Source organism: Lemur catta, chromosome 4 (genome assembly GCF_020740605.2).
Source record: "Lemur catta isolate mLemCat1 chromosome 4, mLemCat1.pri, whole genome shotgun sequence".
Taxonomy (NCBI): Eukaryota; Metazoa; Chordata; class Mammalia; order Primates; family Lemuridae; genus Lemur; species Lemur catta.
The window spans coordinates 54,018,854-54,044,565 of NC_059131.1; the positions used below are offsets into that span (position 1 = coordinate 54,018,854).

General features: G+C 40.2%; 1 protein-coding gene across 2 annotated transcripts; it reads left to right on the top strand.

Moving 5' to 3' along the window:
* On the top strand, positions 1-24,262 carry MXD1 (MAX dimerization protein 1). Of its 2 annotated transcripts, none has more exons than XM_045549782.1 (6): positions 1-331; positions 1,069-1,168; positions 5,917-5,946; positions 19,371-19,485; positions 21,283-21,442; positions 21,722-24,262. In XM_045549782.1, the coding sequence occupies exons 1-6, from the start codon at positions 259-261 to the stop codon at positions 21,907-21,909; spliced, it is 666 nt and encodes a 221-aa protein (XP_045405738.1). In that variant the 5' UTR covers positions 1-258; the 3' UTR covers positions 21,910-24,262. The 2 variants fall into 2 exon arrangements, with proteins under 2 accessions (XP_045405738.1, XP_045405739.1); XM_045549783.1 differs by lacking the exon at positions 1-331 and adding an exon at positions 616-890.
* Positions 24,263-25,712: the final 1,450 nt, after the last annotated feature.

The following is a 25,712-nucleotide window of genomic DNA, read 5'->3' on the forward strand; positions in this document are numbered from 1 at the left end:
AGGGGCTGGGGGCGGGGGGATGGTGAGTCGGGGATAAACACTCCGCAGCGGTGGCGGCTGCTGCTCTGCTCCGGGTTCTGTCACGGTGTCAGCGGTGCCCAGCTCACTGGCCCCCTCCCCCTCCCAGCGAGCGTGGTCGCCAGAGAGGCTCCCTCAATCCTGCTCCGCGGGGTCCACAGCGGGAAGCGGGTGTCCAGCGGCGGCAGCGAGCCCGTGGGCAGTGGGGGTTGGTCCCGTGGCTCCGGCCCCCGGTGCAGAATGGCGGCGGCGGTTCGGATGAACATCCAGATGCTGCTGGAGGCGGCCGACTATCTGGAGCGGCGAGAGAGAGGTGCACGGGGACGGGGAGGGGTCTGGCCCGCGTCGGGACCGGGGACCCTGCGGGGCCTGGCTTCAGGTCGGGGCTCCCAGCCGCTCCGGGGGTGGTTGGAGGCGCGGAGAGCGCGACCGCGAGCGCTCCTAACCCCTCCGGCTCTCCCCACGCGCGGTCCGAAGGGAGGCCGCCGCTGCCCCAGAAAGCAATGAATGAGGGTGAAGAAGGGGCTGCAGTCCCCGAAGGTCCCGAGCGCCGGCCCTCCCCAACACCTCGTGAGTGGGGTGCCCGGGAACCCCTCAGCCAGTCTTCTCTGGTTTACCTCATCCGAGCTGGTCCTGGCTGGCCCTCAACTGGGCTCGGAGCCCCCGACTCTCTGGCGGAGGATCAGCGCCTCCCCTGCCCCCCAGCTCGCGTTGTTTGTCCCGCACCTTCGCCTGAGGCTGGTCCCACTTAACCCACACCAACCTGCTGGACGTTGCCAATGGGAAACCCTGGCTCCGTGAGCTTAGCCACTACTGTGTCTTTCTCAACAATGAGCAGCTGGAATCCTCCTTACACCTGCTCCGAACTGAGGGTATTCACACAATTTTTTTAAAAAATCATTGTTTTCAGAATGCCACCTTGCTCCATTTAATTATTTCCACAATATGCTTTTCAATATAAATAAATAAATGAAAAAGGAAACACTGTGGAGGGGAGAGAGTATTAAATATTCTGGGCTCATTCATTAACTGGATCCTCCGGTTTTCTAGAAGCTGAACATGGTTATGCCTCCATGTTACCATACAATAACAAGGACAGAGATGCCTTAAAACGGAGGAACAAATCGAAGAAGAATAACAGCAGTAGCAGGTAATTTGGTAAATATTTCTCTTTCTCTTTTAGGTCATATTGTAGGTGACACAAACTGCAGAATGTAAGTTGCCTGTTGTGATTATAACCCTGTAAATACATTAAGTGATGATCATGATTTAGTAATGCACACATGGTCTTAAGCCATTAAAGGAAGCCACCCTTCTGTTTGGGTTGAGGGGAATGAAAAGAAAAGAAAAATAGAAATGTTTTACATTTCTTTATGAACTCTTTAAAATTTAATTTTGCTTTCCTTCCCTTTTGGAGCAGAAATCTGTGGAAGCTTCAAGTGAGATTAGCAATAGTGACAGTATTTTGCCTTCAGAAGTTGCAGATTCAGGGCAAGTTTTCCATAATTCAAAATGCTGGGCATTATCAATTACTTTTCATGGTGAAGATGTTATAAACATATTAAGGTATCTGACTTTGGCACATAGGTAGTAGAATTTTGTATCTGACATGTAAATTAAATACAGTGGTTTGTCTGATAATCTAATTTGTCATATGTATTTGTAATGGCAAAGAGTGAAGTTAAAACCCTACCTCTTCGGTATTAGAGGAACAGTTAATATGAAAATATTAATATGCTACAACCTTTTCATGTTAGCCTTACAGATTGCCTTATACTGTAGTTCTTAAAAAGCTGGAGATTTGGTTAATGGTCAGTGAAATCACATAATAAAGTCCTATGAATACTTCCTGGTACATGTAAACATTCCGTCAATGTTACTACCTTTTCCCCCCTCTTTGCTCTTAAAATATTAGTTGACTAGGAAGTCTGTTTTATTAGATGCATTCAATTATACCTTTCATGACAGTAGATTAAAATCATTGACATTTTCATCACTGATTTAGAATCCTTATCCCTCCCTCACCCTAATGAATACCCTGTGAGTAACTATTTGAGTAGCCTCTCTGGCTTAATACCACTAAAAGGCAGGACATTCCCACTTAAACCTAAAACTCACTTGTTCTTGCTGCCTCTTCTGTGCTTAGTTCACCCCATTGTCCTTAGTATAGTTGGTGGAACCACAGGATCTGAGCAGGACACTTGTGCCACGCTCTTATGCCACGCTCTTGAATAAGAAGGCACATAAAGCATGAACCTGGCAATTACCTGGTGCATTTCCTTGTTCTCCCATCTTAGCATTACCTCAAGGTGGTGGTCAGTAGTTTTGTGCATGGGTACTAAGGCCCTTTAGGAAAGATGTTAATACTGACTTGCCTTATGGAATGGTATAAAAACAATTAAGTTGTATTTCGTTATAGTATTAATTTTTAAAATTTTGTTTGGAAGAACTTTGAGGCCTTTCAGTTTATTTTTCTAGAAAAGTGTAGTCCATTTTTGCTTTTATTATCATCCACTCATGATTTGAAACCAGTTGTCCACATTACTTGTCAAGGCTTAATACCTTAACACTTAATATTTTCCTAAGTTTCACAGGAAGGTTGTGGGGGATGTTTAGTGGTGGAGAGAAGAAAATGAGATGAGCAGCTTGGTCCCAAAAGATGATTAGGAAAGAAAAATAACGATAGTTGAGAATTTAAAGCCAAGAAATGGATTCTTTCTCTTTTCTTCTCTTTAATAACCAGCAGTATTCCTGAAAAATGGCTGCAAATCCTGATTTTTTGAGGGGTCAGGGGAGGCTCTATTCTGTTAATGGGTTTGTTTTCCTTGGTTAGAGGGAGGAGTGTGGTATCGCAGTTGTTTGTATTGTTGACTAATAATGAATTAGTTTAATAAATTCAGTGGTGGAAGGATTTCTGAGAGACCATGATTAAACCTGGAAATGGCACCAAACAAACGTATGAAGCAAGAGCAAGTAGTTTCATTTAAGTGTGATCACTTCCTTCATGACCTGTTTGGAATGCCCCTTACCTGAGGAGTAAGTAGTCTTAACAGAAAGTAGCTTGACCCCTTGGTTTGAATCAGCCTTTATATCCACAGCCATGTATGCTCAGAATTTTGAACGGAGGTAAGGGGTAGGGAGAGATTACTTCTGGTTTACATAACCCCTTGGTAACAGTTTATTCTTGTTCATACAGGTTGAAATGCTGTGCTCTTTGCTTGTAGAGTCTGGGGGAGTACTTTTCCTTGGACAATATAAAATAAGATTTAGCCACATATCAAAGGTCTTGGGAACTGAAAATGCAGATCTTATTCAAGTTTCTCTAGTTGTTTGTTTAAAACAACCACAGTAAAAACAAATGAAATTGTGAATATTGATTGCTTTGGAATCATCCAGAGAACTACTGGAATACGGGAAGATGAAATTTTTTTCATTCCTACTGATTTTTTGAAATTGGTTACCAGTTACTTAGAATTGAAATCTAGAGCTTTTAAAAGCGTTTTGTTAAATTAGTAAAGCAGGCTTTGGCACCTCATGTGAAAGAGGAAGTTCAGGACTTGCCACCCAGTTCTTTTATAGGACAGTAGCTATATAGCTAACCCAAGGACTTTTCCCATTTCTCAGGTACACTGTAGTTTGGCTTTAGTTATCTTTTTATTAGAGTATATTTTTAAATGGTGAAATATGATCTTTATCAGTGATTCCAGAGTTATCAAATCTTTTCAGTAATCACATGGAAGATAGTTTTGATGCAGGGTATCTATGTGTTCTTATAATGCTTTAATTAAAAATATAAATGTTTACCCATCACTGGAGGTGGCAGGCTGTCTCTGAACTGATCATTTTTGAAAGGCCTGCTTTTTATTAATGACTAACTCAGTTTCAGTAAACCAAATATATTTCAGTAATGCCCCAGCCATTAAATATAAGACCCCTTCAAAAAGCACCATGTGTTCAACAGTCTTAAGTAATCAAATAAAATCTGTAGTTTCTAAAATTCCATTCAAAGTTTGGAAGGAGTTGTGCTTCCTATGGAATTTGTTTAAAAGCTTGTTGTGAGGATTCAGAGCTTTATATAAAATATATAAATCTATCAGTTTCTCTTCAAAGAATCCAGAAATTGTTTAAGAGTACACTGTATGCTGTTATTTTCTGCTGTCTTTTCAACCTGTTCACTTTCCTCTCTTCCACTTTCTGGGGATAGCTCTTGTCTATAGTTAAACAGGGAATTTTGACCAGCTGTTGTTCATATACTTTCATCCACTTAAAAAATCTGTCAGACTTTGAACTTATTGTTCCCAGTTGAAACTAAAATGCCACGTGCTTTAAAGCCAAAGGTTTACAGTACAGGCAAGATTCTTGTTAACTATAGTATCCTTCTGGCCATTGAAGGAAGTAAACCTTCAGAAGAATGCTGAGGGATAACCAAGTGAATCAATTTAAAGCTTTTAAGTTAACCAATTTTGAGGTTCTAGAAAACAAATATTCTTTAAAATGTAAAATGCTGTCGTTTTCTCATTTTTTCCCCCCTCACAAATAAAAACTGATCTCCCAAGGGCCTTGTGGAAGAGAAGTTTTAGTGCTAGGTTGGAAATTTCTAATTTCAAGACAACCCCCTCCCAACACTCATTACACTTACTCCCCCCCACCCCGCATCTCTGCTGTGACTGATCCTGGTGGTGGTGCTGCCCTCCCTGCCATGTAAATGAGTGGCTACACATTCTCTAGGTGGTGTTCCTCCATAATTGCTGTGAGAATTTATCTCCTAGGCCCAGTAAGGTGTTGATTATGGCCCCTCAGAATTCATGACCTGAGCCAGAGATTAAACTACTGAGCTGGTTAGATTCTAGTCTAGAGAATTTCATAAGAAAGGTCAAGATTCAGCTCCTTTATAATGCTGGGAGGTTCCTTTATAACTGTTGAGGAGGCTTTACGTGTGGAGGACACTTAAGGGACCACATTGACTGACTTTTGTAACTTTGTGGAAATCTGTCCATAAAGTCTTAGACCACACCTTGTCTTCAAGGTGAGCTGTAAACATACTAATAATATGATTTCACATCTACCACACCTGTCATCCAAGGCACTCTAATCAGTTTTACAGTTGCTACCTCACTGATCCACACTTGTTCTGTAGATAATTGGCAATTATTTTAATTCCCATTTTACAGAGGGGTTAACCAATGACAGGATGGTAAAGAATTTTATTTCTTCCACAGTACTAGTCAGTGGCAAAGCTGGACTTCAGATTTCACCCTGACTTCTGCTTTGGCCACCCTATCATCTTTATGTTGAGCTGAGTTTTGCAAACCCCTTCCTGAAATCACTGGTAGCTATTCAACAGTAGCACTTTTCAGGATGTTGTACATGATAAAATAATTACTTCAGGGAGTTGAAAGATTGGGGAGGGGTGTTATTTTGCCATTTAAAACAGTATCCTATAGTCAAACAACTTAGCATAAAATCTTGGTGTATGCTACCCCTAGAAAAAATTGCAGGGGTGGGGAAGGGGTGCCACCTCCACTGTTCTACCTTTAGCCTAAAGAAAGCTTTGTAGTATTATATAACCCAAATTCACCATTGCACTGTGCAGCTGTTTTTCTCTTTGTATAAATAGACCCCTTTTGTTTCCTTTCTTAAAATGGATTATTTTTCCACTAGGGAATGCATGCCTCTTGGTTTGTCACTTTCTCTTGAACTCTATTTTAGATATTTACATTTATCTAACTACCCAGATGGACTAATTTCTTTAGTAGAGCCTACTGAATTTTTCTCCCTTTCTCCATTTTCTCTCCTATGAACTTTGGAGAGAAAGAAGTTAAAATAATTGTATTGGTGTTGAAGTTGTCCTTTAAAACAAGAATAATCTTGTTCTTTTCTTATTGTTTCCTCTTTCAGATCAACTCACAATGAAATGGAGAAGAATAGGTGAGTTGGGGATTTTGGGGTAGAAGGTGGGGAGTTTTGATGTAATCTCTATTGATTATGTTGAGACTTGGTTGCTCTTTTTTTACCCCTCCCCCCCCCAAGAGTGGTCTCACTATGTTGCCCAAGCTGGTTTTGAACTCCTGGGCTCAAGCGATCCTCCTGCCTCAGCCTCCCAAAGTGCTGGGATCATGCCCAGTTTGGTTGCTCTTTTTAACTCTTCCTGCTGGTAGCACCTGATTTAAGAGTTCGCCCAGGGCCCGCTAAGTAGCGTTGCCTGTAACTCACTGAGGTAGATGAAGAGCTTTCCAGTTAAAGACTATACCATCATTTCTTACCCGCTAGCCCACTCCTGAGGAAGGCCTTTGTGTGACTGTTCCACAGACCAAAGCATTTTAGCTCATAGGCAATGTTTCCACAAATAGTGTTCTTAAAAACTTACCCGCTACTGAATATAATTGGTAGTATTGTCTTAAATCATGTATACACAGATATATATATACACACACACATACACACATGTACGTATGTGTGTGTATGTATTTGTAGTTTACTTGTGAATGAGAATTCTCAAAATTGAGGCAAATGTATGCAAGCCAGACATTGGAGAGGGTGACCGGCTAGAGGAGGCCTGCTATCCTCACTGGGCTCCATCTTGCCACAAGCCTGAGTTGAATCTCTCTCACCTGGATTGCCTCTTGCTGCTTATTTAAATCTTTGTTTTTCCAAATCAAGTTGCCCCTCCTCCAGTGAGGTAGCCTAGTGGTTCTCAACTCTGGTTGCACATTAGAATCACTTGCAAAGCTTTTATTTTAATGTATTTTTAAAATATTTTTTATATTAACTATGTTATACACATACATTTGTGTTTTCTTTTTGATGGGGAAAAGAACAAATGTTTATTTCTGCTGATTCTATGAAATAACTTTTTATTATAGGAAATTTCACGTGTATAAAAGTAAATAGTGTCATCAATTCCTATGTATCCATCACCCAGCTTCAATAATTATCAACGTTTTGCTAATCTTCTATAATCAAAAGCACTCCTCTCCATGGAGTATTTTAAAGCAAATTTTCTTCTATCTCTAGTGGAGACTTAAAAAACAAAAACAAAACCACCTGCTTTTGCTGAAAAAAAATTAAAGATAATTCTTTGTAGAGCTTTAAACCACTCCTTCCCCCCAAAAAACAACAACAACAACAGCAGCAACAATGCTGAGCCCTCACCCTTAGCAAGTGTGATTTAATTGGTTTGGGTTGAGACACTGCACTAGTGTTTTTCAAAAGCTCCCCAGGTGATTCTCATGTGCCACCACGGCCTAGAACCATTGAACAAGTCTCATTCTGGTCTCTGAGCACCCATCAGTTTGAAATGCGGGCTATCCATCCAAATTGAGTGCTTTCTCAGTGCCTTGCATGAACAGGAAAATAATGTGTAATGATGGCTCTGTAAACGCATGTGATTATTCCTGCAAACTCTCTTTGAAAAAGGAGCCTGACTCTGAAAGTCAAGATCTAAATGATAATTTGTTTTGTCAGTGAAAGGGCAGACCAGACCCTTACCAGGCAGGTAGACTCTTGGAAGACGGTGAACATTTACCTTTACTCCACTATGGAATTGTGTGTGTGTGTGTGTGTGTGTGTGTGTGTGTGTGTGTGTGTGTGTGTGAGAGAGAGAGAGAGAGAGAGAGAGAGAAAGAGAGAGAGTGCTTGCACGTGCGTACGCCTCACTGCACATGTGCTTCTCATCCCTTCTTCCTTTTTAATTGCTCTAGGATTGTGACTGACCATGTTTTAAGTCAGAGCTTCCTTTGTGCTTTAGGGATTTACATATCATGAACTAGAAACTCAAAAGTATCTCCTCCTAAGTGGAAAGATCGTCACTGGTGGCTTCTCTTTGTCATCTTTAGAGTCTCTCCCTTCCTCCTGCCTTTGCAGAGATCTGGGTAAATGGGGCTATTTCTGATGAAAAGTTTCCTATCAATAGTTCTCCTTCTCCCCTCTAACCTTTTACTTAGGTATTTATTTTTGTTATTAAAATTTCATCCCTTCAGGTAAAGGCTCTTAGACTTATTACAGCTTTGTGCCTTTCAACCCCTGCAAGAGTGCCACAGAATGTCAATTGTATCATTTATTTTAGCAACTCAGGGGTGTTTGTTTTCTGTTTACAGTGGCTGGAGAAATTGTGCTTGGTACTGGTACTGTATGAAATGAGTTCATGCTGGGGTATTAAATCAGCGAGGCCCCCATCCCAGAGAAATGTGCAGTTTGTCTAATGAGAAAGACACAGAGACAATTTCAGTTAATAAACTAAGTGCTAAGATTGAGGTATGCACAGGAGTCCAGAAAACTGGATTTGAAGTCACCACTTGCCAAGCTGCTTCTAATTCAGTTAGTTTCCATATGACCAGTCAACTTTAGCTTGTTGAGGGGTTAGTTATCTAATTTCCTTATTTTCCTTTCGTTTTTGGAATTTGGTCTTTTAAGGTCTTGATAATTCTTTCTGTAGTCTACAGCATGTGAACAGAAGAAGAGGACAGTAAGGGCTCAATTTACTTAGTTTAACCAAGCATTGGTTGCTGTACTTCAGAGGAGAAGGTTAAAGTTGTTGGGCTCTCCTTATTAGTGTGGATGCTTAAGAACTTTAGGGTTTTGAAGCCAGATGAACAATTGCTCTTGTAGTCTCCCTGGTTTTATTAGCTGAATCCTATAAAAGAATACTACTCTGGCAAACGCTAACACACGTTAGCCATTTTTTACTATAAAACATTACATAAAAAGATTGCCTTGGCTCTCAAAAAAAGGTGGGGGGCAACTTAGGAGAAGAACTTCTAACAATGGGATTTTTTTTTTTTTTTTTGATATTGCAGAGTTGATTTTGCTTGGGTTAGTTTTCTTAAGTAGAAAACCTTTCTACGGCACTTTAGAGATTCTAAATAGTGTTACTCTATGTAATCAGTACTTCACTGTGAGGATATTATACTTAATAGTAACACTTTTAAGTATCTTGGCATTGGTGGGACAATGAAAGAAAAGACTTCTAGAATGGTGGTGGTGGTATTTTCCACTCAACAGGATAGGTGTTGAGCACATAAGGTGCCACGTAGTAGGTGCTGGGAGGACAGAGTCCAATAAAGACTAAGCCCCTGTTGTGGAAGAGCTCAGTTTAGTGTACTCTAGGAGGGGTTTGTCAGTTGGCATGTGGCCTGTGTGTCTCTGCATTTTAACTAATTTTCTGGGTCTAGTCTCCTAAGGAAACACCCTTGGTGTGTGTGTGTGTGTGTGTTGTTTTTCTTTTCTTTTCTTTTTTTAAACTAACAGAAAATTTTGAGAAATATAGAAAATAATGCTAAAAAATTAAATCATCCATAATTCTAGAAAAAACAATGGAAGTTTGAAATATATCTTTCCAACTGTTTTAGGAAATAACTTTAAAAATATAGTTTAGTGTATAAAATTAGAAAAGTAAAAAAAGCACAAAGAATATAAAAATCACATGTAATGGGCCTCACAGAGGTAATAACTGCTGACATTTGTTCTATATCTATCTAGACTTTTGTGTATACTTTTTTTTTTAACCAACATGGGATCATGTAGTAAATAATTTGTAGCTTGTTTCTTTTCAAGTTATATTATGAACATTTTCAAATGTCATTAAATCTCCTTTTCCAGCATTACTTTCAGTGAATGCCCAGTATTATGTCACATGAATGTGTCATAACTCATATAACCAATCTGCTATTTTAGGTTCTTCTCAGTATTTTGCTAATATAAATAATGCTGCCTTAAACTGCTTTGCAGATAAATCTCTGTCCAGCATCACAATTATTTTGTTAGGATAAATTTATAGCTGTGGAATGAATGGTATACACGTTTTTATGGTTTTTGATATTGATGGCAGGATTGCCCACCAGGCAGGTTACAGGTAGTATTTTCCTTATCCCTTCACAAGTTTGTATTATAACTTAAGATCTTTATGAGTTTGATAAGTAAGAACAAACAAACAAAAAACAAACAAACAAAAAATAGCAACACAGGCAACTTTTTAAAATTAGCATTTCCTATATTAATTACTAGCACAGTTGAATAATTTTCACGTCTTTGACTCTGTGTGTGAATTACCTATTAAATAACCTTTGCCCAATTTTCTACTGAAGAGTTTACCTTTTTATTTTTAAAAGATTCCATAATAGGATATATATGAAAGATATTATCCCTTTTTCCATCACATAATTATCCAGTTTGCGGCCGGGCACGGTGGCTCACGCCTGTAATCCTAGCACTCTGGGAGGCCAAGGCAGGCGGATTATTTGAGCTCAGGAGTTCGAGACCAGCCTGAGCAAGAGCGAGACCCGGTCTCTACTAAAAATAGAAAGAAATTATATGGATAACTAAAAAAAACACGTATATATAAAGTTAGCTGGGCATGGTGGCAAGTGCCTGTAGTCCCAGCTACTTGGGGGGAGGCTGAGGCAGTAGGATCTGCTTGAGTTCAGGAGTTTGAGGTTGCTGTGAGCTAGGCTGCTGCCACGGCACTCTAGCCCGGGCAACAGAGTGAGACTTTGTCTCAAAATATTTAAAAAAATTAATTTATTTTAAAATATTTTCTAAATAAATAAAAATAATTATCCAGTTTACCATTTACCTTTATGGAATCAGTCTTTTCTCACTGATTCAAGTTGCTGCCTCTGGTGTATACTTAATTCTTCTTTATGGCTAGGTCTGTTTCTAGACTTGTTCTTCTGGTCCATTGATCCATCTGTTTTTCCTATGTCCAGTATACAGTGTTTTAATCATTGAGGTTTTATCATGTATCTCAGGATCTGGAAAAGCAAATGTGTACTCCTCCTTGCATTCTCCTTCTTTTATTTTTCCATGCTCTTAGCTATTTTCAACAGTTTATTTTTCCTGACAAATTTTATAATCAATCAATCAATTCTCCATCCCCAAATTCTTTTGGGGTTTTTAAAATTAAAATTGCATAATTCTAATACATATTAACCTTAAAAAGTTCATGCTTATATATTCAGTCTTTTCATCCAGGTTATTATGAAGGAAGGATATGTGTGTTTTAATTTATTCAGATCTCTTTTGTATCTCTAAGCAAAGTTTTGTAGTGTTTCTAGGTAGGTCTTATACATTTCTTGTAAAAGGTATTCCTGGTTTATGTATTTTTAGATTGCTATTGGTTTCCTATTGTAGTCAACTAAATGATCATTGTTAAAATGTAGGAAATATCTTTTGTTGTTATGTGCCTTTCATTGATAATTCTGTTTCTTTCTCTTAGCTGGAAATTGCTTTAAATGCCTTTCAATAAGCCCTTTAGCAAATGGAGACTGAGTGAATGCACGTAAGCCGCAGCCAGTAGGTCAGGAGTCAGGTGCTAGAATGGACTCTTTTTCAAAAGAAGGCTCTGGCATCTCCTTTAATAGTAAACACCCATTTTTCTGGAATGGTACATATGCAGGCCTTGCTGGAATTAGGCAGCTGGTCTAGAGAGACTACCTCTGCCAGAGTCTTCTGACCCTATAACAAAAGATCTTTGTGTGTGCTTTGTGGGGAAGACTTGACAGCCTGATCTAAGCTGTTATTTCCATTTGGTCAAACAGTATTTCAGTGGCATCTAGTCTGGCATGAGAAACCATTTCAGTCAGGTCTTCTCTGGCAGAGTATTCTGATTGATTGCAGGTTCCTGTTGTTTCTTTTGGGTTTTGGCTTTTCAAATGACCCAAGCTCCTTGTATCGGAAGGGCTAGGGCCTGACGTTTGCACTGGGCCTGAGTTATGGTATGCACTGCATCATTCTTACTCTGCTTCTGAACTCCCTTGACCACATTCAGATTTCACTCTAGGATATTGTAACAAATCCACATTTGTTGCCACATGGGATAAGGGTTATCATGAAGGAGGGACATAGGGATCAGTGTGCAAATCCAGTCTATGTTGATGATATGGAGGAGCACTCAGATTTGTACCACTAGAATCTGTCTTTCCTGCACTATACCTCCTGGGTAGACAGCACCTGCCCTCAAAAGGACTTGGAGAAGAGACATATGCTGGTTATTCAACCAATTTCCAATCTCCTACCTGGAGCACTGGGTGTACTCTCTGACTTTTTTGTCATAGGCATTAATAGTCAAACAACGGGATAGAGCCAGCAAGTACTAATTATAATACATATATTTTATATTTAAAAATTAGTTTCTGAAAATGAAACATTAGTGAGGTAACTTTTGTATTTGATACTTTAATTAAAAAGTGACATTATATCTTCAAAATGTAGCCATTGTGAATTGCTATTTATGCATTATTCACTGAGTAGATTACTATCTTTGTATTTTCTACAAAGATTTATCAGCATAATTGTGAGAAACCTTCAACACCTTTCAGGGTTCCAGTCAGATTGGTAATGATGATGCATTTGGCAGTTGTTTATAAAGGGATCATTTTAGAAAAAGAAGAAAAGTTTTTTTCCCCCTCTCCTCAAAGCATGACTTGTAGCCTTTCACTTAGGGTTTTTCTTTAACCCAGGAAGGCTTTGTTTTCAACCCCAAATCTCTTGTGATCTTTAATCACTTTTAGGGAGTAATTTTGGTTTTTTTAGACAGAGTCTTGCCCTGTTGCCCGGGCTAGAGTGCCGTGGCATTAGCCTAGCTCACAGCAACCTCAAACTCCTGGGCTCAAGTGATCCTTCTGCCTCAGCCTCCGGAGTAGGTGGGACAACAGGCATGCGCCACCATGCCCGGCTAATTTTTTCTATATATTTTTAGTTGTCCAGCTAATTTCTTTCTATTTTTAGTAGAGACAGGGTCTGGCTCTTGCTCAGGCTGGTCTCGAACTCCTGAGCTCAAACCATCCGCCTGCCTCAGCCTCCCAGAGTGCTAGGATTATAGGCAGGAGCCACTGTGCCCAGCCAGGGAGTAATTTTTTGACCCGTTAATAAGATGTGTTTCTTCTTACTCTATACTTAATACTCCCTTTTTCTTACTATACAGCCCATCCATACCTATATCTAAAATTACTTTTATTCAACTTGCAATTATCCTATAGGATTTATGATGCTATTTAATTGGCTAAGTCTGTGCCAGGACAGGAGATAAAATGGTGAAACCTCATAGTTAAATAGGCTACTCTTTCTTCTTTGGCTAATAATCTCAGTCCCAATTTTAATGAAAAACTAGTACTCATTAAGGTCAAGTATATCTGTTCTTTAAGCAGGGCTTTACTCAAAGAGAAGGGACATGAATTAACAAATATACTAGATTCTGCTCTTAAGTCTGTGTCTTCAGATGAATTATTATTTCTAGGCTCCAATGGGTTAACAAGAAATAAAAGACTCACTCTCTTCCATTATTTGTTAATGAAAGAAACACAAGGGTGAGATACATAAGTCCTCAGTGCATGAATGAATGAATGAACATGATCTATTTGGAAAGGAAAAGAAGGTTATGATAGGCTGTGAAAGAGGGAAAAGCTTTGTGGAGAACTTAAGACAGACAAAATGTTAGTGGGTGAAGGAAAAGAAAGGACATGTTTGGTAGAGGGCAAAGGGGAGCCCATTCTAGAACTTTAAGTGGGAGCTGATATTTGTCATGGTTTGAAGGTAGCTCAGATAAAGCATTTTGCATAATTCATTTACTCTGCCTTTGAAGTTCTTAAAATTTAGTCAGGGACTTGGTCTTACTTAATGTTATATCCCAAGACCTAGGAAAGTAGCAGCACGTAATAATCCTTTGAGAAATGCTAGTGGAATAAAGGAATGAATGAACCAAGTATATGTTTCAAGATTTCCACCTGTGAGCCTAATTACTTATCTGCCCTCTTAACTGGCTGCTAGGCTGTGTGCTGTACCCTGAGCTTATAATTCTTTTTTGTGCCATACACTTTGCTGTGAAAATCTGAGAGAGTAATTTCAGTTATACCTTCAATAAGGAAAAGTAATCACTGATAACAGTGCTTCCCTCAAACATACACACACCCCTCATTTGATACCACTTCTGGTCTTGACTGTATCTAGTTCAGGAAGAACTTTAGGGATAGCATATTAAATTCAGGAGATACTATCTACAGATAACACCATCTACCTATAATCTGACTATTTTTATTGAATCTATTCCCCAATTTACAAATCTACCAGCCTGAGAGAGAGACATGGATAGCATCAAGGAAGCTTGATCTGGAGGCAGAAATAAGAAGAGCTGCATTCAGAATTGTCCGAGGGCACAGTGGTTAGCCCAGGTGCCTTCTGTCAGTGCCAAAGCTCTGGTAGGAGGTGGTGTCTCAAACAGCCCAGAGCCGTCTTCATTAATAACCTCCTTCACTTGGATATTTAGCTTCCCATAATTCACGGCTGGCAAGAGTTAAGGAAAGCTAACAACAGAACGACATGGTATCTGAATATATTTTATATTTAAATCTTTAATCTGTTTGGAATTTATTTTGATGTTATCCTCCTCACTCCCTTGCCATTTTCTGAATAATCCATTCTTTCCACAAGGATTTACAGTGTTATCTGCTTTATGTGCTAAATTCATAGCTATTCTTAGGTCTGTTTCTGGGGATTTTTATTCTGTTCACTTGATTTGTCTGTCTATGCCTGTATTAGTACTATACTGTAATTATTGAAGCTTTATAATACAATTTAGTATTTGGTACAGCACATTCCTCCTCATTATTCTTCTGTTTCAAAAATTTTGGCAGTGTCTCACACATTTATTCTTCTAGATGAAGTTTAGACTAATTTCCCAGCATTAAAAAGAATATAGTTGGGATTTTTTTTCCCCTTGGAATTGTGTTAAATTTGTAAACAAACTTGGGAAACATTGACATTTTTTACTTTGACGTTCTTATCCAAGAATGTGCTATTTTTTCCATTTACTCAGATTTTCTTGTGTCTTTCAGCAAAGTTTTATATTAATAATTTTCTTCCCATCGAGCCTAAGCAACCTGTTTTAAGTTTGCTCCTAAATATACAGTAGCAAGAAGAAAGCATAGCATATGAGATATTTTAAGTTCTCTGGATGTGCTTGAATTTCCCAGGTCAATACATATTTTCCTCTGTTTTTATTTTCCTTTGGCCACTGCAGTAAAGATGCAGGAGGGAGGCCCAGGCACTGCAGAACACTTGCTCTTGGAGCAGGTGGAAGTGAAGCAGATGCCTCCCTCCCGACCTTGGAGTCCTCTCTGCCCCTGCCTCTACGTTATGTGAGTGGCCATGAAGGAATCTTTTCTTTTGCATTCATTAGCTTTGTAAAATCCTTGCTGATTTTTTAAATGTAAAAAAAAAAAATAGTACCTTTAGCATAAACAATATCAGTGTTTCCATTGAAAATGGATTTGGTTCTCCATTAATTATTTTAATGACAAAAGATGCCCATTTTCTTTAAGGAAGAGTTCAGAGAAGTGGATTTTATGAGATAGCCTCTCTCTGCCTAGTGGGACACTTTTGAGTTCCCTATTGATTGTGAAAGAAATATTACAGTGCTATAATTATCTGTGTTTGCTCACAATAATTATCCTTCTACAAAGGAAGCTAGGATTGAAAGAGTAACTGCTGCTGTATACTCCATGTTAGACCCTGACCATACCTCATCTCAGTTCATATGCACAAGGGCCCTCTCAGGTAGGCGTTGTCATCCTCACTCTCCTGATGAGGAAACTGATACTCCAAGGAGATAAGGAATTTGCTCAAGGTCAGACAGGGAGTAAGTGGCAAAGCCAGGATCCCAAGCCTTTACTCTTAATCACTACACTAATATTTGGTTGTGTAGCGACTGACAGATTCAGAATATTAGAAAAAAATTAAAAATGAAATGTGGGGTACTTAAAACTTGCTAAAGAGAATCTATAGTTTGTATGTAAATTAGTTATTACTAGTTATAGGCCATACTTAATTCTGAGCATTACTGATTATAGTTTAGATCAAAGATTGGTTTCTTTATGCTACTGCAGACCAAAGGTATATCAGCCCATTCAGAATAATTAAAGTGATCTTTCTGAAGAGTCAGCAGGTGAAGTTTGTCAAAGTTCATGACAAAACAGTGTGGATCAGCACGGAAGGAAGAGGCATCTGGGGGCAGGGAGCTGGGAGATAGCTCTTGGCAATACTGTCTGATGATGATGTGATGGGAGGAGAGCCCGGTGGAGGGGTCACATTGAGGTGTTGGGTGGCTTCCTGTTGAGGATATGTGGTGAAACACCAGTTAGTTCCCCAAAGGGAAGTTAGACCTGGTTCAAAATGGGAAACTAGGGCAGGGGAATAGCCAGGACTGAGAAGGGAGAGATGAGATGGGTGCTTGTTCTGCTTGTTTTGTGTCTGGGAGTTCCATGGGTGCTCAGGGCTGGCAGAAGGATTCTAGATGCCGGGAGTACTGAGTGTGAGTGTATGCGTGTGTATGTCTCAGGGTTGAGGGTCCTTGGTGGGAGCTGTTACAGAGGAGTCTGTTTGTTTTCTTACATGGTTCAGGGATTGAATTTCACCACTATATGATACAATTGAGTCTGCTTAATATACTTCATCCCTCTCCTGTGGTTGGTCCAAGCACCTGTGTGGGCATGTCTGCAGTTGTGTGGGCAAGGCAGCCATCAGGCTTGAGCAGTGAGGCACTGGAGAAGGCCAAGGCAGATACTGCCAAAGACAGAGTTGGCTTTGGATCTCTACAAAAATCCAGAAAAAACTCTGGTCCTATTTTCATAGCATTAGGCCAGAAAACACTGAATGAACAAGTATTACCCTCAGCTTGAATTAGTCAAATGGCTTATTTCTAGTTTCACAACTGGGAATGTTCTTTGGAAACCCACATTTGGGTAGTGAAAATTGCACTTTCTGGACTAGACTCCTGTAAAACTAGAAATGATGATGCATCAAAAAATGACTTTATTATATTTTTATCAGTAGACAAACTTCCTAAAAAATTTACATACTCATATCTGTATATAAACCCGTATCATAAAAGGACTGATGTGACACTGTTCTGAATCATGCAGCCGTTGCAAATAATAAGCAGGCTGAAAAATGTCTCAGTATAATTTTAATTTTTGAACTTTTTCTCCTAATTTGAAAATTAGTCTATAAACTTTACAGTGAGAAATAAGTTGGATAACTGTGTAAGTAAACTGATTATACACTCTCATAGTGTTACTAATATAACATCTATTTTTATGGCTCCTTTTTTTTTAATCTACCCAAGATAGTACTTTGTTCATGGCTTTTTTTGAAGAATATCATCAAAGGTGAACAAGTACATTTTATACATAGGCTCTACTTTTTATACATAGGCTCTACTTTTTCGCCCGTGCAGTAGTGGGAGGAGCAACTTCTAATGTGAGTCTTTGCTTGTGGCTCTTCCACATGGACAGGTTTCAGAGGAAGTAGAAGTCTTATAAAATAGTAACGTACTTGTTCCGTTACATCTTCCTAGCTCAGAAGTGAATGCTATACTCCTCTAACTTGTCAAGGCTTAGAAGGTCCTTGGAGAATCTAGGACAGCTTCCTCATGATCCAGATGAGACAGGACGCTCAGAAGCAGATGGGGCAGGGGCCTCAGAAGGTTGTCTAAAGCAACAATTATTAGATCTGCCTTGGTGGGGGGAACATCCTGAAGTCTTGGTGTAGAGTGTGAATTGACTTCCTATTTATGTCAATATCATGCATATTCACCTGTCCCACATCTGAAGCAGTTTTTGTTTTGTTTTGGGTTTTTTTAGTCTGCATTCCCAACTTTTGCTATCACAGTAAAATTCTTAAGAGGATAAAAGGGCAAACCTATAAGGCATTGCATTGTTTCCCACTTTAGGTGGAGAGTAGCCTCCTAGGCTCCAGGGAGTTCTGCTCCAGGTAGTCATGTGTGGGCAATGAACATTTATCTAAAATCCCAAGACTCTGAGCACTGCTGAAGGTGTAGAGATGTTGTAGAGATGGACTCTGTCCTCCAGAAGCTTAAGGTCTAGTTGAATAGATGACATAATCCACTCTGCAGACATTATCATGCGTGTGTGTATGTGTGAGGCAGTGTGGCAACACATCAGTGATTAAGCTGCAGCCTGAGCTTTCTGTGGAGTTTGTGATGAATGGTAAAGTAACAAATACCAAACAATGCAGGCAGTGCAGTGCATTTCCCAATGAGTAGTATAAGCAGATAAGTAGTGCTCAGAAAATGGAGAAATCACTGTGAGCTGGAATGGCTTGGGAAGGCTTTAAGGAGGTGGTAGGCTTAAGCAAAAAACTCCAAATTTGCTTGTTTCTTATGATCATGGAACCTGTTAGGTTCTAGAATAAAGCCCACACCAAGTTTCAATTAAGTATAAATTTCCAAAATTATGGGGACTCTTGTGCTCTGTCTTCAGTGGGTTGCTGTGGCTTCCTCCTCATCCAGGTCTTCTCCTTCTCCCAACTGTATTCCATTGTGCCGCTCAGACACACTGTAAGACCAAAAAGTATAAAAAATTATTCAGTGAAAACTCCCCTTGCTTTCTTCCTTATCTCTATCTGACTGTTCCCTGCCGTCTCTATGCCCAGCCACTGTCATTAGTTCTTATGTATCACTGCAGAGTTTTTGTGAATATACAAGAAAACATGAATATAGATTCTTGTTTTCCCTCCAGTTTTACATGAAGATAGCATGTTGTGTTCAAGGTTTGATATCTTGCTTTTCTTCACTTAACAATATATCTGGGAGATCTTTCCTAACAGTAGGTAGAGCACATTCTCATTCTTTTTGATAAGCTACATAGTACTCCACTGTGTGGATGTACTGTGATTTATTTAACTAGTTCCCTACTGGTTGTTTCAATCTTTGCTATTACAAATGAAGCTTCAATTAATAAGTATCCACATGCAGATGTTCCTCAACCTATGATGGGTTACATACCAATAAGTCCATTGTAAGGCAAAAATATCAGAAGTTGAAAGTACATTTAATACGGCAAGTGAAAATGGTAAGTCATACCTTCATAAGTCAGGGACCATCTGTATGTCATTCACATGTGTAGATACTGTATACAGCAATGATGTAGTTACAGTGATTTAGTGGTTTTGAATGGGGTCTCTTACAAGGAGAAGTACAGATTAAAAGGATTCTAACCCTGGCATGTCATTATTTTCTGATTTGGATGTTCAGTGGGTCACATTGTAACCCAGAAACCTGGAGATAACCTGATAAATGTACCTAATAATAGCGGATACTATTTCCTATCCCAGCACTTGTATTATAAATAGACTTAAGTTAGAAAACCCTGAATTTTGCTTCTCATTGGTTTTTCACCAGAGGTACCTGGTTTCAAAAGATGTTTATTTGGTAAGAGGTCATTGGTAGCATTTGCCATCACTGAGCCTACACAACTTCACACTCTTTTAGAATTCATTCTTTCTGGGGAGCCTTCTGACCTACTGTGAGATTCTCAAATGCTACTGTGATCTTGTTTTTGTAGACGGGCTCATCTTCGCTTGTGCCTGGAGAAGTTGAAGGGGCTGGTGCCACTTGGGCCAGAATCAAGTCGACACACTACGTTGAGTTTATTAACAAAAGCCAAATTGCACATAAAGGTAAGGGTATCCTTGGGATGCTTCTTTGTCTTTACGTGTCCAACAAGGGTTTGTCTGTTGTTATAAAAATCAGAAAATGTATATCTCCAGACAGTCCTCTCCTCTGAACTCCACCAACATGGCTTTTGGATGAATCACAGGCACCTCAAATGCAACATGTCCAGAACCCAGCTGAATATTTCTCACCCTCGTGTACTGGAAGTTAAATGGTCCATCCAGCTCTCCATCCAATTGTACAAGCCAGAAACTCAGGAGTCCTTGATATAATAGCTCCTGCTCTCACCCATACATATGTAAGCCGTCTCCAAGACCCAAATATTTCAAAACCTGGTCTACTTCCATTTTCACCCCACCATCATCTACTGTGTTAAAATCCTCAGAGGCCTCCCTACCTCCCTCTGACCCCCTCTGATCTGCTCTCCATGCTTTCCGAGAAGAGTCCTTCAGAAGCTCAAATCAACACATTACCCTGTTTAAAATTCTTCTGTGGCTCAGGACAAATTCTGTCACTGGGCCTGTCCCGGTCTCTGCCTGAGCTGGCCATCACCTGCCTTTGCAGCAGCATCTTGTTCCGTACATCTCCTCTCTGCAACCCTTGCAGGCCGCTGTACTTGTCATGTTGCCTTACCACAGGGCCTCTGCACTTGCTGTTCCCTCTGCTCAGTACACCTTCCCCTCTTCACCTGGTTAACTTCTACTCATCCTTCAGATCTCGGCGCAAGTCTTGCTAGCTCTGAGGAGACTTCACTGACCTTCCTGACTTAGTCACCTCCTTCCTGTAACAGGTCATCCTGTCATTGGGTATCTTTCTCTCTTAGCACGTATCACAGTTGATATTTGACAGTGGTTTGTGTGACTATTGGGTTGTCTCCATCACTAGACTGTAGACTCCACCAGGGAGGGGCCTGGGTCATTGTGTTCGCCTTGTATTCCCAGCACCTCAGAGTGTCTAGCACAGAGTCGACCCTCTGTGTGCAGCTGGAATAGCAAAGAATAAGGTGAGTGGTATTCAAACTCCTGAGAGCCACAGCCAAAATCACTGTTCAATATGTTTTTATAGTCGTATCTTTGGACAAATATCACTTTAATTGTGGTTAGTAGCCTGCATACATGATAATTCTGGGAGAAAAAGAACCTCTATTTAAAGCAAAACAGCTACAATTAAACAATCTTCTTAATTATCTGAAGAATATGAGAAAGCTAGGGGGCAGATTTGTAAAAATGAATAGTCTATGGCAACGTGTTTTCTAAGCTCTTCTGTTCGACAAATTGGAATCTGGACTTCAAAAGGGACTGTTATTTCCTGCTAGCAAACAGAAGTTAATTGATAATTGAAATTTGGCATGACATAAAAAAGTGCTTATGTAATTGGGACATGTACTTGGTTAAATGTAATTTTAAATGGAAGTGGGTTTTTTAGGCTCCCATCGTGTACATTTTCTAGTTCAGAGGGATGAGGTGTTCAGGGGATCACTACAGACAAGGGAGACCAGGTTGGAGGTTGCCGCCTGCAGTTGTTTCGATACCAAGATTGAAGGATGCCAGCGTGTCAGAGCTCACGCCCAGAATCCTCATGACAGGACAAGTACCACAGCCTTGGCAATGCTGAAGAAGTTAGACGAAGCCAGGAGTCACTGGCCAGTCAACTTCCTGTCTTGGAGAGAAGCTTGACAAGTGACACATCGAATGGCTTCTGAGGAAATCTGGCACATTTCGTTGCTAGAGGGGAAGATGTGGGGTCATTGCCAATTTAGAAGCCTCCCTGTGGGCTCCAACGACTGCCCATTTGACTTGCAGAAACTTGAAGATTGTGACAGAAAAGCCGTTCACCAAATAGACCAGCTTCAGCGAGAGCAGCGACACCTGAAGAGGCAGCTGGAGAAGCTGGGCATCGAGAGGATCCGGATGGACAGCATCGGCTCCACCGTCTCCTCGGAGCGCTCCGACTCGGACAGGGGTGAGCCCTCTGGCTGTGCTCTCAGCCCTCCTCTCCCCTCCCTGCCTCCCTGTCCTCTCCCACCTGTGCTGCTCCCAGGAGGCAGGACGTAGAAGGAACTAGAACTTGCTTGTGATTTAGAGAAGTTGAGCAGTTTGACCTCCAGTGATAAGTTCCTCTTCCCTACTAGCAGTTAGATGACAGAGTCCACAGAAGGGTTTGGTCAGGGTCAGTTTGGTTTTTAGCCTGAGTTGTCTGCAGAGCGTCTCCGTCAATGTCTCTCTCTCGTCCTCCCTGCAGAAGAAATCGACGTTGACGTGGAGAGCACAGACTATCTCACAGGTGACCTGGACTGGAGCAGCAGCAGTGTGAGTGATTCTGACGAGCGGGGCAGCATGCAGAGCCTCGGCAGTGACGAGGGCTACTCCAGCGCCACCATCAAGAGAATAAAGCTCCAGGACAGTCGCAAGACGTGTCTCGGTCTCTAAGAGAGTGGTCGCTGCAGCTGCCTCCTCGAAGGTTCTGCCTGTCGGAGCTGATTAGGTAGTGTATTGGACCTGCCCACAACGCCCTTGCACGTAAACTTCAGTGTACCACCTTTACCAAAATCAGCTTTGTAACCGTTTCCAAGGAAGTGCTTAGGACTGTGGGTTTCTGATTGCATCCACTAGCTTCTCTCTCTCTCCATAAAAATTCGTCTCTGAGAGACTGTACATTCCAATCAATTTGAAGCACCCAAGAATTCTTAGTCCGAATAAGCAATTTTCACATCTCAGCAGTTTCCCTCTTCTTTACTGTCCTCATGTACTCCACCAGACCTTTCGTATGGTTTTCTGGCTTACCATGTTACTTGCCTAGGAGGATTGTCCAAGTGTGTCTTGTGCTTAGGAAACTGAAGGAAACAAACTTTTAAAGTTGAGATCCTGATCTCAGAACTCCAAAGTAAGCTTTGAAAGCGACATTTAAGAGCACTTAACCATGGACCTCACCCCCAGTGAGGAAGTCAGGAATACCTCTAGAAACACCCCCTTCCCACACAGCCCATGTGGATGGGAGCAGTATTTCTCACTTTAAAATGGACACCTTGATAGCTTGTCTTTGGGGGTTGCACAGCTTATAAAAGTTCCAGATTGTTTGTTCTCACAGACAAAACGGTACAATCTATTTTTGTGCGATGTTCTTGGGACCTTGCTGTGTACCACTATCTCAAGGCACATTTTCCCCTCAAAGTGTGTTAATGCTACTTGTCTCTGGAACATTTTTTTTTTTCCTACCTCAGAGATAAATGAGATCTCCATTTCCCACTTAACACAAAGTGATTATGCCTCTTTTTTTTTTCCAAATAAGTGACATTTGGTCCAATTCTAATATATTTTCCTATTTAACTTTCAGCAATAACTGAGCTTTGGCGCTAGCTGAGCTAGTGGCCATGATCAGTGAAAGAAAAAGTCCACATTTCTACTCTCTATGTTGCAGGTGAACAGGAGGGGACGGTACAGTGTTACTAGAATTCCTCTCCTTGTTGATTATTTTTGGACACACCCAGAAACTTCTTTATGGAGGCTTATGGGTTGATAGTTTAAAAGGCTGATTTTTCTTTTTGGTTTTGATTTTTCCCTTAAGTGGTCTCCCACTTTGTAGCATTTTTATTTAAGCTAAAACAGAGCACATGTATATGTACATAAGACACATTAAATCTATAAATACTATTTATTCATTTTATATGAACTAATGTAATGGAAAATAAATTCTTATGACTTTGTGCTTTTATAGATGTTCTAGAAACTTTCTATGTAGGTATCTACAAAATTTGTTCATTCCCCTTAATATTTTTGCATTCATATTTTCGAGGTCTTGATGTTTTCAGCCTCTGGCGAATCTTTTTCATTGAATTTGAACCATTTGTAAAACCTGTGATGCTGAAGCAGAGTGTGTCACAAAATGATGAGAACATTCCTAAAATCCACAGACGCACTGCGACCTAAGGGCTCAACGGCTGACTCGGCAGTGGGCAGCCACCCCGCTCCCCTGTTGGCCTGCTGTCACTAGCACACCACAGCCTCGCAGCTCACCCAGCGCCTGCACCTTGCACACAGCTAAAGTCAAAGTTCTAACGCACTCTACATGGAAGCTCATCCTACACACGAAGATCGAGCTAAACAAAGCAAGAGTACTTCTGTGGGTTTTTTTTTTAATGATTCTTTAATGTATTAAAAATGTTTTCATTGGAAGTAGTGGATTCCTAAGTGATTCCAAAGTCATCTGTAATTTCTCTGTTTTTGTTTTGTTCTGTTGTTTTCTTCATTTCAGCTTTGGGTGGGGGGAGGGGCAGGTGACACAAAGGATTTTTTTTTTTTTAATTGTTGGAATCTTTTCCGATAACCAGCTGAAGATTTGCACTGAAATACAACTTGTATGCCTTTTGCATTTTTAAAGCCTGCTTCCTGAATTTAAGCAAAGTGATAGTGTTCAAAGAGCCAGCTCAGCCTGTAACATGTTTGAAAAAGATATATCTGCACTTTGAGGTCCCTTTTGAACGCCATTCGCTAGACCTCTTGAGTATTTTATTTCATGGCTACATCCAAGCGCCTCACAAGTCCACGATGCTGGATGCTGGATGGCATCAAAAACTCAAGACTTTGGAAAAAGCTTGTGGGCTTGCATTGGGGGTGGGAAGGGAACAAAATGTGTGTACTTCTTCATTTAATTTAGAAATAAGGCATCTGAGAGATGCTATTATTTTCTGTGTTTTAATTGTTGTGCCTTTGAGTTAAACTGCATTTTTGTCTTTTGGTTGAAATATGAAATGTACTGTCCCAATATAAAACAGTAATTATTTGACCTTTGCACTGTTTGTCTGGTCCTTTTCAATTTGATAGCATATAAATGTGGAACTTGATAGATCTCTATATTTTTAATGCACTTGTGATAAACTGACACCAGGGTTAGACATTACTTTCAGAGCTCAAGGTAGACCGAGTCAGCATGCTAGACAGGCTTCTCTCTAACCAAAACTGTAACCTTCAGGACCAGCAAACTCAGCCCAAGGCAGCTACTCCCCTTCCCCACGTGGCTGATCGGCAGCCCTGATTCGCCAATCTGTCCTCTCTCATTCACTGATCCACCAGCGTGACTGCTAAGAGCTATAGGGTCTTTTTGGTTGTTCTGTCTTTTTAAGCAAAATGAAAACCTTTCTATTAGGGTTGTTGGGGGGAGGGGATGGGCAAACATATAAACCCCAGCCTTTAAGACTTTGACAATTGTACGTAAATATAGATGTGTATAAATATAGGCACATGAATATTTTTATGTGAAAGTTGATTTTAAAAGCTAAAAAGAAATCTAAACTGCTCTCTTATTGATACCATCATAATGCAAGTGGGAAAATAAGAGCACGTAGTCCAATTTAATTTCATGCAGTGAGAAAATATATATGTGTGCTTCTGTTAACATCCCTGAAAACATAGCTTTCCATCCTTTGTTGCTTTGAACAGTGGGCCAAGCACCCAGGGTGTTTTAATTTGGGTTTTTTTTGCTAAGCAGAGATCTTGAATTCTTCAAGGTGCTGATAGCAACTGTTGGCTCCTTTCTGTAGTCACAGAGCTAAGGCTAGTTTAGTGATTCAAAGAGCATCACATTTATGAGCAGGACCTAGATTCTCCCTGTCAACCTAAGACTAAAATAATTTCAGTGTTGATTCAGAATTGAACATTAAAGTAGTCCCTGATCCTGCAATCAGCACTTGAGTGTGGTTTTTTTGTTGTATTGTTTTTGTTTTTTAAGGTGGGCATTTTCATTTAACCTCTATTTTTTCTACAAAAAAAAAAAAAGAGTCCTCACCTGGGTTTCCTATGGGTCTCTGTCCCCATCCCTAAAGTGGCCAAGAACAAATACTGGGGTGTGAAAAGAAGTGTAAACTAGGTAGGATTGTGATGCTCAAAATAACTGGCAATATCTTGGGGCTTGATAATGGATTTTGTGGATGTTTTTCTTCTTGCCTCTTCCCCATCCTTTAAAGAGAGAACTTATTTTTGAAAAGTATGTATATACACACACACATTATTATTTAGGTTTTTATACCATACTATGTTGGCAAGAATACTACTTTCTTTGTGCTTTATAATCTATTTATTCCCCCAAATCTTGGTCTTTTCTGTTTCTTCTTTGTTTCCCCAAGTTCCTTTGTCTGCCCCTCTTTCCCTTCCCTGTGTGTTGAACCCCAGATAGTAAAAGGCTAAAGGCAATTTCCTGCATGTCAATCTATTATTTTTCTACGTCTGACTCTGATGCA